At 42.8% G+C, this 12,367-nt stretch overlaps 1 protein-coding gene and 1 pseudogene across 1 annotated transcript; both read right to left on the bottom strand.

Annotated features, from left to right (window-relative positions):
- Nucleotides 1–1,000: 1,000 nt before the first annotated feature.
- On the bottom strand, nt 1,001–9,363 carry LOC102452104 (trace amine-associated receptor 5-like; annotated as a pseudogene).
- A 372-nt stretch (nt 9,364–9,735) lies between these two features.
- Nucleotides 9,736–10,779, bottom strand: LOC102445202 (trace amine-associated receptor 4-like). Its single transcript, XM_075923166.1, has one exon. It carries the CDS (start codon nt 10,777–10,779, stop codon nt 9,736–9,738), a length of 1,044 nt encoding a protein of 347 aa, XP_075779281.1.
- Nucleotides 10,780–12,367: the final 1,588 nt, after the last annotated feature.

Here is a 12,367-nt window from a genome sequence, read left to right on the forward strand (position 1 = left end):
CAGAATGCAAAGAACTAAGTCATTGAGTTCATGCATTGTATTATACTAATTTAATTTGTAACACTTGCTAGTGTGAACCCTCTTTGTTGTGTTTTTACATATAAGCCCTCATTCAAAGCCTAAGTGAAGTGAATGAAAAGCCCCTATTGACTTCAGTGGATTTTGTATCAGGCTCACACTGATAATATTACTGTTCGCTATGTGCAATCTGTTCTTTAATTCTAACTACATTAGCATACACCACACTTTGTTCTTTATCTTGTTTGTGACGCAAAAACATATGTACAATCTGACTATGACGTGCAGTCATTTAAAAATACCCACAGATTTAAAAATCTTACAAGTTTTCATCTCAACAGTGTATTTATGTACAACTAAATAAAGAATAGAAAACAAGTAGTAAAAATCCTTACCATTAATTAGTTGCTTATTTATTTTTGTAATGAGCAACTAAAGAGATTTCACTATATTTGAAGGATTTTTAGAAATATTTCAGGTAGTGTATTCAAAACAGTCTAGTGATAATCACCAGACGTGGGTGTTCTGGATGCTAAATGAGAAGTATGTGTTGTCAATTTAGGGGACTGTCTGATTGTAGCTGATTTGAGAAAGATGGAAATTGAGTTTAATTATGCCAGCTCATTGAATGTCACATAAACCATTATTAGAACTCGTTTAATTATTTATAGTTCAATATTTTTCTGTTGTCTTTCAGGTTTTGGTTCAAATCTTCAAAACTACCTAAATAAAATTGACAGGAATTGGGCATCTAAACTCTGTAGCTTGCTTTGAAAACCTCCCTTTCCATGGGACAGAAATAATCTGTGTCAGTCTCGTTTAATACAGTTTTTATTTCTTCACATATTTTTAGTATATTTTCTCATTTTCTTACCACTTTAATACATAGCTAAAATGAGAGGGTGTCCTCTCTAGGTCCATATTTAAGGTGGTGAGCTATGTTCATAGTGATATCTAAATGCTCTGGTCATTCTTATTACATCTATACAATAGACATACTGGAACCAAAGGTCTTGTGAGTTAAACCAATAGTCACTGCCTCCTTGAACCAGTGGTAGAAAAATACATAAATCAAGGGATTGCAGAATGAAGTAGAGTAAACAAAACAAGTTAGGACATCAAAGAGAATTGGTGAACTAAGGAAATCCAAAAGACAGCTCACCGTTGTCAGTTTTATAAAAGGCAGCTAACACAGGGGGTAGATTTGCACAACTGTACCCAGTGTTTTAGTTGCCCATCTTTCCCAGATCCAGTACTCATATTCATGCTGCTTAGCTGCCTAGCTTGTTCTCTTTGGCACAATATTTTATATACAAAGTTATCATTATAAGGCAGAGGAAGAACAGAGGGAATTTCAACCAGCCCCAGAGTTTGCCAAACAGCAGCTGACATTCACCAACACAGAGAATATCTTGTAAGAAATGGCTCAAACCTTCTTCAGCTTCATTGGTTCACAGTCTGACTTTTCTGCATTCCCACAATAATTGCAAGCATGGTGATCATATTTCACAATTCCTGCATTTAGTAATAACAAGGTTTGTGACCCTATAACAGCCAAACTGGTTACAATTGGCAAAACATCATTGCAACAGTTGAAATATCTAACAGATGTAAGCAAACAGAAGCAAACTGTTTTTACATGCACACAACCGGAATCTCATTCTTTAAGCTAAGAGTGTTTCCCTTCTTTGTGCCAGGTTAAGCACAGCACAGACTTTCTTCTTTTGTATTCCCACAATAATTACAGACACTGCAACTAGTATTAACGCAGTTTGTGACCCAACACCAGCCAAGTTGATTGCAATGACCAGAACAACACTCCATTAACTGAATATCTAATATATTTAAGCAAAGCAGGGACAAACTGTATTTACAAAGGCTATTTACTTAGAGTTTCTTTCCCATTCTAGCTGGCTGTAATGGAAGCATTTATTCAGACCCAGCTTACAAAATATCAATGGTTTTTATGGGCATTAGTAATATAATATCTGCCTTTCTTTGATGTTGTATCATCTTTACCATATTGTATTCTCTAGATTATATAACAAATGAATTCAAGGCCTCTTTTCAATTCCAAGTGTGAATGTAATAAACCTTGGTCTATCCATCCATCTGTAGAAACTAATACATCAACAGTTAGTTCTAATGTTTAGAGTCAGGAGCCTGGATGCTTGATCAGTCATATGCTGAGTCAAAGGTCAGATCCAGAGATGGAGTCAGGAACCAAACCAAAGTTCAGAGCTGAAGTCAGAGTGAAGTCAGAGAAACCAGGGGGCAAAGCGAGAGCCCGTATCAGAGTAAAATGTAGAAATAGGGATGTGGATCAAGGCAGGAAAGTAAGAACCAGGAACAGACAGGGAAACAAATAAGAGAGCAAGAACCAGGAACAGACTGATCAGTGAGGCTTAGGGATCAGACCAGTAGTCCTTGAATCCATACTAACAGCCACTTAGATGACTTCCTGGGCCTATTTATGGTTTAACTGGTATGTGCCAGCCAATCAGTGGAGCTGGATGACTCCGCCAATCATGAGCTTTGTGGACAAGGCCTTTGTGAGCTAGACCTTAGCAAGAATTCTTTTCCACTGGGTCAAGTGAGCTGCTGGTTGGCAGTGGGGTTTAAGGCTTGCAATCTCGTACTTTACCCCCTGCTTCTTCAAATATACGGGTGGTGTTCTTGGTTTTCCATAGTGTTTTTTGAGGAAAGTATTTTTTCAGGCCAAGAGCCTAGTCTTAATAGAGACTACAAGGCCAAAGCTTTGGATAATTTGGATAATTTTTTCCAATGGGTTTTGATGTTTTTCACTTGTCTTTCAGCAACATGATGAAAATGTTTGTCTTGTAAAATATGTATAGTAAAAAATGGTGAATTTTCTATAGCTTTTCAAAGTTGTCTATCTATGATGAGAGAAAGAGGGAGCAAATGAGAGAGAGAGGGTATGTCCCCACTACAAAACTAACAGACGTTAGTTCGAATTAACTTTAATAGGTGCTACACATTCAAACCACTAGTTCGAACTTAATTCAAACTAGCGGAGCGCTTAATTCAAACTAGGTAAACCTCATTCCACGAGGACTAACGCCTAGTTCGAATTAAGTAGCTCGAATTAAGGGCTGTGTAGCCACTTAATTCGAACTAGTGGGAGGCTAGCCCTCCCCAGCTTGCCCTGGTGGCCACTCTGGGCACCACCAGGGAAACTCTTCTGCCCCTCTCCCGGCCCCTGAGCCCTTAAAGGGGCACGGGCTGGCTATGGTGCCCATGCCAGGTGCAAGCCTGCCAGCACCCAGCCAGCAGACCCTGAACCTGGCACGGCATGAGCCAGCCACCCACTGCCACCCAGCCCTCCGCCTCTTCCCGGGACCAGGCTGGCGGCTCCCGGGAGCCTGCCTGGGTCCGCAAGAGGCGGGCGCCCGCCCGCCTGGTCTAGTGCGGACATCGTGGACCTCATCCACGACCTCCGCACTAGGCACAGGAAAGCTGCCATCCTGGCCACCCAGGAGCAGGTGTGCATGAAAATCAAGGTGGTCCAGTGAGACCCCCGACCCTGAGCCCTGAGCTTAGAATGGCCGTACTGGGTCAGACCAAAGGTCCATCTAGCCCAGTAGCCTGTCTGCCAACAGCGGCCAACACTAGGGACCCTGGAGGGGATGGACCGAAGACAATGACCAAGCCATTTGTCTCATGCCATCCATCTCCAGTCTTCCAAAACAGAGGCCAGAGACACCATTTCTACCCCCTCGCTAATACCACTCCATGGACCAAACCTCCATGACTTGATCTAACTTCTCTTTAAACTCTGTTATAGTTCTAGCCTTCACAGCCTCCTGCAGCAAGGAGTTCCACAGGTTGACTATTTGCTTTGTGAAGAAGAACTTTCTGTTATTAATTTGAAGCCTGCTACCCATTCATTTCATTTGGTGTCCTCTAGTCCTTCTATTATGGGAACTAATGAAGAACTTTTCTTTATTCAACCTCTCCATACCACTCATGATTTTATATACCTCTATCATATCCCCCCTCAGTCTCGTCTTTTCTAAGCTGAAAAGTCCCAGTCTCTTTAGCCTCTCTTCATATGGGACCTGTTCCAAACCCCTGATCATTTTAGTTGCCCTCCCCTCTCCCATCCGCTCTCTTCCCCTCTCCCACCTCCTTTTCCCAGTCTCCCCGAGTTTTGTTCAATAAAGAGAGTTTCTATTTTTGAACACACGTGTCCTTTATTTTGTACATCAGGAAGGGGGGCTAGGGAAGGGTAAGTGGAAGGAGGTGAGGGAGGAATGGGGTACGAGTCCCTGATGGGGAGGACTGGGCTGGCTCTGCGGGCTTCTCGGGGTGGAAACTCTCCTGAAGCCCCTTGATTGACCTCCCCCCCCCCCCCCCGATGGCAGCCTGCGACAAGTTCAGCCAGGCTGATGGCTGAGTGCTGTGATGTGCTGAGTGTGGGCACTCAGGGCACTCCAAGCCAGGACTGCTTTGCAAGCAGGGAACCCCTGAGAACTGTCTGTCCGAGATGGGGGTCAGGTCCCTTTAAGCACAGCCCTTGGCTAGCCTGAGACAGCATCTCCACGCTCTAAGTCCTAATCTGATGCCCTGCCAGAACTGCTTCCAGCCATCCTTAACCCCAGTTCAGGGTCCACTCAGTGTGGACATGCTAGTTCGAATTAGCAAAATGCTAATTCGAACTAGTTTTTAAGTCTAGATGCACTAGTTCAAATTAGCTTAGTTCGAATTAACTAAGTAAGTTCGAATTAGTGCTGTAGTGTAGACCTACCCAGAGAGATTATATGTAGAAAAGTAATGGTTTTCATGGGCACTGGATAACTTATCACATTAGTAATATAATATGTATCTTTCTTTGTAGTTTTGTCATGCTTCCCAACCAATCAGAAGGGTTAGATAACCCCCCCCCCCCCCCCCCCCCCCCCAGTTTAGGATTCTTGTGTGTGTAACATTTTGTGAGCTGGAGCTTGGCTGGCCCTCTTCTCAATTGCGTTGGGAAGCTGATGGGTGGTGGCCACAGTCTCTGTACTGGCTGGGAACCTAATGGCCTCTAGGCTCACAATCCTTTACATTATGTATATATGATCTTTCTAAAGTGTCCATCACCATTGTTTTCTGGTAGCAAATATCAAAACTATAGATAGATCTTAAATGTCCAAGGCTACTTCAGTTCTCCACTGCAATGTTGTATATATATATTTTTCACTGCCCTTCTCCCTCTCTCCCCCTGCTTCCTCATGACCTACTGCCCATGTGCCAAGAAACCATCTAATCAGTGAGAGGAGGTTTTCACAAAAGAGGTGTGCATTATGTTCTGGAAAAGGTGAGACTTGGAGTACACATTGCTCATGTATATCTTTCACTAGCTTGGGCAAACAGAAGCGTCTGAGTTTGAATGCAATCCATATGGCACATTATGTGTCAGTTTTTCAATGGCTAACTGAGCTGCTACACTCAAAGAAATGTGCGCACATTTGCAAAATACCTACCAGAACATTACACAGTTTGTATAGCACCATGCCCATGGATATGCCCTCACTGATCTACGACTGCAAAACATCCACTTAATTGAGAAAATGGGGGTGGGGGGAGGGGTTGTGAGTTCATTGCATCCATGGGCCTTTTCAATATCCAGCCTTTGCTGATATTAGTATTGTATGTTTAAAAAACATTATTAAAAAAACAACAACAATCTCCTTGCAGTGAGTAGAGGAGCTTGTGGTCCACTCCTAAGTGCTGATGGCCTTGGGGTGGGGTTTAGGAGAGGGTGCAGGGTTTGGGAGGGAGATGGGGTGCAGAGTGTTTGGGTGATGACCAGGGGCAGCAGGGAGTGGTGACCTGAGGCATGGAGTTTGGGGGAGAAAAGGCTTGAGTGCCAGAGGCAGGCTATAGCCAGGAGGCCTTACCTAGGTGACTCCCGGACAACAACCTGGCAGACCTTGAGGCCATCTGACCAATGGGAGCTGAGAGATTTTGCTGGAGGGTGGGGGCAGTGTGTGAGCAGCCAATCACTTAAAGTGGCGTGGAGCTGCTCTGAAGCAACTGGCTACCCTGAACCTCAGGATCCTGGTGGGGCAGATTGTGGGCCGGATTCGGAGGCTATCAGGTCAGCTCAGGCAGCCCGTGAGTCAGATCCAGTGGCTTGGTAGGCTGGATCCCACCCACAGGCCCTATCTTGCCTGTCCCTGAACTAACTAAATGAAAACTACAGAAATATCACCAGCAGAGGAAGTACAAAATATATGGGGGTACATCTACACTAGCTCGTTAGTTTGAGCTAAGTAGGTAATGAGGGCAAGTGGAATTGCAAATGAAGCCCGGGATTTAAATATCCCGGGCTTCCTTTGCTTGTTCCCGGGCGCTGCCATTTTTAAACCCCCCTTAGTCTGAACTCCGTGCCTGCGGCTACACGCGGCACGGAGTAAGTAGTTTGAATTAAAGATCCTAATTCGAACTACCGTTACTCCAAGGGAACGGACTAACAAGCCAGTGTAGACGTACCCTAGGAGAGACTTTAGTTCTTTTCTAGGCAATTCTTGCGACTTATTATATAATTCAATAAGTTATACGGTTATACCTTATTGTTATTATACAATAAGGTATAACCTTATTGTATAATAACAAAGTACACATTCTGCCAATTATTTGGGAGCTAGAATTTAACAAGTTCTATCTGAAACAACTTTAGTCAAGCAGTTCTTAAGAAGGGTCACATTAATTAGGGCTGTTTAAGTTCATGAAAACTTTGCAACAAGGCTCTTTGTTAATGAGACACCTGTTATAGCCTCTCCCCAGAGCTCACACATTCCCTTTGCTGTTTTGCTGCTGAGACACCATGAATCTCACACAGGAACCCACAAGGAAAAGCAACTTCTATGGGTCTATTCTCTGAGCGTTGGCTGGCGTCCTGCTCAGTGTTCAGCATTGGTAAGACATTGATTCAACACCTGTGAAATCATACACCTTAGCTAAACTAGACACTGAAAATCTTTTTAAAAATCACTTTTAATGTGGGAGGAAAGAAGCCACTCCCATACCACAAAGGCAAAGTGGTAGAGATCCTGGATACCAAGAACTAAAAGACCAGCTTGTCCCATCTGCTTTGGCCTCCACAAGAGTGAGCAGCACAAAGCACCTTAAAGTCTCTGGAAATGACCAACTCAGAGTTCCCTTTTGAGAAAGACATTTTGAGTTGTCACAAAGCTGCCACTTGCATCTACTGCTCCCACTCCACAGTGCCCAGCCGACATAAGGAGAGGAAGAGTGCAGTAGGAGTGGAGAGTCAGAACTCCATTATGTCCAGTCCTTCACTGGCTAAATATCCGTGCAGAAATAACTTGATCTGGAGATGGATAAATCCAGATTGGGAGCTACTACCAGCTCTCGGTGTCACCCATCTCTGATCAAGCTCTATAAGTCTAAGTGCACAGACGTTCAATATAACCAGCCTGATTTCATTTCTACCTGGCTCTCCAGAATCTGGGGCCTGTTAGGGACAGCAGAGAAAAGAAAGGGATGTTCTAGGGGAGGTTGATCCAGAAGCCTTTTAGATGCACAGCTGACAGCGGGAACCCCATCCACCAGCTGCTGTGGCCTGAGAGCAGGAGCCCTGGTTATTAGCACTCTGAGATCCTCAATATCAGCCCTTGCTGGCTGATAAAATTGCAGGGAAAGTGTAATATTGTGAGACCTGGAGTTCTGCAATATTGCAAATTAAATAGGGCATGAAATATAAGATATTTTATCCATTATTTATTAATTCTCAATTCTTAAACTTCATCTCATCATTGTTGTTTCTGATGAAGATATATAGTTTCATATACAGTACAAAATTAGTATGACAAATATGAACTAGTGCTAGCCCTTCGCAACAGGAGTTCTTTGTCTCTCTGGCAGGAGCCAGCATAAATAGCTGGATTTGAATAGGATTGTAAAAGAGAACACACATAGGTACCACCACTACCCTGCTTCAGAAATACCCCAGTTCATAAGAAGGTAAGATTGGCCCCACTAGGTCAGTCCAATAATTTATCTAGTCCAGTATTTGGTCTTCTGGCCAGTTCCAGGTGCTTCAGAGGGAATGAACGGAATGGGCCCTAACTCCCCATAGCTTGTTAAGTATAAATGCACAGAAACCGTTGCAGTCATATTCTTCAGTACCATCAATATTAAACTCTGAGAAAACTAGGCCAAAGGCCAGTAAGAAAGGAAAAACCCAGCTAATAAATAAAAAGAGGACTATCACCGGGACAGTTATTTTGGAGACATAATTCAGTGGGTCACAAACCGCGTAGTAACGGTCAATGGAGATAAAACACAGGTGGAAAATCGAGGTGGGGGTATGTCTACACTACAGCGTTATTTCAAAATATCTTATTTCAAAATAGTTAATTCTAAATAAGTTCTTTTGAAATAACGCATCTACACACAAAATGCATTTTGAAATAGCTTTTTGCTATTTCAAAATAGTGCGTCCATACTGAGTGGATGCTGAATCGCATTTAAGGCTGGCTGGAACCAGGTCCGGCAGGGCATCAGGTCAGGAGTTAATTTGTGTGGCTGCTGCCTGAGGCTATCTGAGGCCTGTGCTTAAAGGGATCCCCCCTGGACAGCCAGTTCTCAGCTTTCCCTGCTTGCTTGATTACCTCAATGAGGGACAGCAAAGCACTTTGTCTCTGCATGTGCTCTGGTTGCCCTCACTCATGACACCACAGCACTCTGCAAAATGGAGCTGGAGCCACCCCTGTGCACTCTGGTGCTTCTCTTGGAAGCATTGCTGCAAGCCTGGATGCACTTTCTGCAGGCTGCCAGGGGTCCATCAGGGGGCTGTCAGTATCCAGGAGGCCCTGCGGGAGAGCATCTACCCTGAGGAGCACTAAGAGCCTCCCTGGTATGCCCCACAGGGAGCTTGTGCCTCGTTCCTCCCTCATGTCCTTCCACTTACCCCTCCCTAACCCCCCTTCCTGATGTCAAATAAAATACACGTATTTTCATGGACACAAACTGTCATTTAACAAAACTTGGGGGAGGGGATGAAACTCTGGTGAGACTGGGGAAAGGAAGCAGGAGAGGAGAGAAGAGAGGGTGGGAGAGGGGAGGGGGAAACCTGGGAGGAGGGAGCTGGAAGGGGAAGAAGGGGGAGGGGAAGCTCAGGACTCAGGGTTTGGGGTCTCGCTGGACTAACTTGATTGTCATGCAAACCTGCTCCTGGGTTCGCATGTGGCCTTTGGTGGCCAGGCTGGCAGCTATCCTGCCATAGACAGCCACGTTCCTCCATCTAGTGTGGAGATCATGGACGTTGGGGGCTCCCCCCTCCCCCCCGAACCTGAATAAATGCACTGTGGCCATAGTCAACCCCTTTAAGGGCTCCGGGATTGGGGGAGGGAGAGGAGTGTTCTTGGTTGGAGCTGGAGTGGCCTCCAGGGCACCCTGAGAAGGCTGGAGGCCCCCTATTTTGATATAAGTGTCTACACAGCACTTATTTTGAAATAGCTATTTCAAATTTGGCATTATTCTTCATGGAATGAGGTTTACCGAATTCAAAATAAGTGCTCCGCTATTTCGAATTTATTTCGAAATAGCGGTTTGGCCTTGTAAATGCTAGTAAAGATATTTCGAAATAATGGCTATTATTTCAAAATAACTTTGCTTTGTAGACATACCCTGGATCACAAACTATGTAGTAACGGTCAATACATTCTTAAAACCCTACCTGGTTAATTAAGTATTTGTAGGAAACAAATTAAAAGTAGAGGAATCTGGTCTGAAGATCCTACCAGTCACAATAATTTTAAATGCTCTGCGAAACCAAGAATAAAATAAACCATAAATGATTGGATTACATGTAGAATTAACGTATCCCAGCCAGAGGAAGGCATTGTACAAGTCTTCAGGTGCTGAAAAATTAATAAAAGGATCAGCTATTGTAAGGCTAAAGAAAGGCATCCAACACAACACAAACACCCCCATGACAATACTTAAAGTTTTAGTCGCTTTGCTCTCTTTTTTTGTAGACAGTTTGTTTTTCATTTCAGAGACACATTTTATTGCACTGGAGATGTTAGCAATTTGTCTTGCATGTTTTCTTGCCACTCGAAATATATGGAAATAGATACCCACCATCACTGTTCCTGGGAAAAAGAAGGCTATAAGGGAAGCCATAACTCCCCATAGCTTGTTAAGTATAAATGCACAGAAACCATTGCAGTCAATAGAAGTCACATATTCTTCAATGCCATCAATATTCAACTCTGAGAAAACTAGGCCAAAGGCCAGTAAGAAAGGGACAGCCCAGCTAATAAATAAAAAGAAGACTATCACCGGGACAGTTATTTTGGTGACATAATTCAGTGGGTCACAAACCGCGTAGTAACGGTCAATGGAGATAAAACACAGGTGGAAAATCGAGGTGGTACAGAGCATTATATCAAAAGAAGTATGGAGTTTGCAGAAGAGGTCTCCAAAATACCAGCAGGACTCAACAGACCTGACCATGCTGTAGGGCATCACCGTAAAGCTAAGCAAAAAATCAGTAGTTGCCAAGGAGCAGATCAGGAAGTTGGTTGGAGAGTGAAGCTGTTTGAAATGAGCGATGGAAATGATCACAAGCATGTTACCACCCATTGTGAGCACTGTTGCTCCCACCATGAAGATGTACATAACCCAAAGACTGATTGTAGACCTTATATTCCTAGCACATGAATTGTTAACAAAGTCAAAGCAGTACTGCACGTTCTGTGGACTCCAGAGGGTGGATGAATTCATGATTTGGAATAAGTCACAATAAACTTTTCAAAGGATTACAACATGGGCATTTCTGGGGAGAAAAGACAAAAAATAAACAAAATGACATGAACAGTAGCAACATCTAAAGACCCGTGTTTCAGATTAGTTGATTACTGTCTGAAATTAAAAATAACGTGTCCAATTCTACTCTAAAGTGCAATAACATCTATTGAGACTATTTTCCATTTATTCTACAGGAATTAGTCCAGTCTACACCAGTATAAGTGATAGCAGAATTTGGCCTGAAGCTAACAAAATGGGCCAAGCTATTTACTGAATACATTTGAATCTCAAGTACTCAAACTCTTAGCAATATTGGATAGTTTGATACGCAGTTTATATTCAACACTATAAGCACTATGACCATACGTTTACAAATTGAAAGCCTCAGAGATATGGCTCTACCCATCACCTCAGACATGTTTGTTCTTGGAGGTACAGCCCATACTTCCAAGAGAAACATTACAGCATCAGAAAACCTAGATTGGTTGATGCTATAAATATTTGGACATGCAGCACTTTGTGAAGCTGCCAGACCTCACAGTAAAAAGGTGATAATGATTCAGTGACACCTTCCTCATTTTTCAGAGGGGTAGCCTTGTTAGCCTCTTTCCACAATGAGGAGTCCTGTGGCACGTTAAAGACTAACACATTTATGTGAGCATAAGCTTTCTTGAGCTAGAGCCCATGAAATTTGATAGCCAAATAAATGTGTTAGTCTTTAAGGAGCTACAGGATTCCTAACTGTTTCTTTCTCTCTTTAGCAGACTTGCCAAGAGGTTAAATTGTTCTTTGTTATTAATCCACTGAGGAGCAAACCCTGAATACATATGTGACTAGAAGTAAAAGAAATAAAATAACATAGTGCTGATGATTCATCTGGGTGAGCAAATCAATCTTTGCCTTGAAGCACTGAAAGATTTGAAAAATAGATAAAATGACACCAGTTTAGTGAACTGTATTAATCCTTTATTATGGATAATTGTTATTTAAGACTTCTGGTTTTTATTTAATCTGATATTTGCTGTTACAAATCTACATGTGTAAAAGAAAAAACTGTGTTTGTCACATTACAGTCTGCACACAATCATAGGTGCTGAATTTTGTTTTTACTGCTGGGTGCTTTTGAAGATATCTGTGAGGGAGCGGAGGTTGGGGGACATTATTTTCAGCATATTAAAACATAAGAACATAGGAAATGTCATACTGGGTCAGACCAAAGGTCCATCTAGCTCAGCATCCTGTTTTCCAACTTTATTACTTTCATAATTAGTCAATTGCTATGAACTACATAATTACATTATCATCAATTACAACATATTAAAATCATTGCAATAACCTACAAACTGTTTTCACTAATGTACCAGTTTAAAGACTTTGGGTCTTGCTCTAGTTTTCTGGATGAAAATGTCAGTAATCTTATTTCTTAGGTTCCCTGGTATTAGTTTGGGGCACATTAAGGGCAGATACATTATTCAGTTGTGTCTGTCTCTTTGTTGACAGGTGATTCTGCCCCACTGTTGACTGGAGATACTTTTTAAGTCTTCTGAAGCAAGAGAATGAGAAT

Source organism: Pelodiscus sinensis, chromosome 3, assembly GCF_049634645.1.
Source record: "Pelodiscus sinensis isolate JC-2024 chromosome 3, ASM4963464v1, whole genome shotgun sequence".
Taxonomy (NCBI): domain Eukaryota; kingdom Metazoa; phylum Chordata; order Testudines; family Trionychidae; genus Pelodiscus; species Pelodiscus sinensis.

Bases quoted from the DNA above. Each gene is read 5' to 3' on its own strand.
- LOC102445202 (XM_075923166.1), bottom strand. From the start codon at position 10,779: ATGAATTCATCCACCCTCTGGAGTCCACAGAACGTGCAGTACTGCTTT.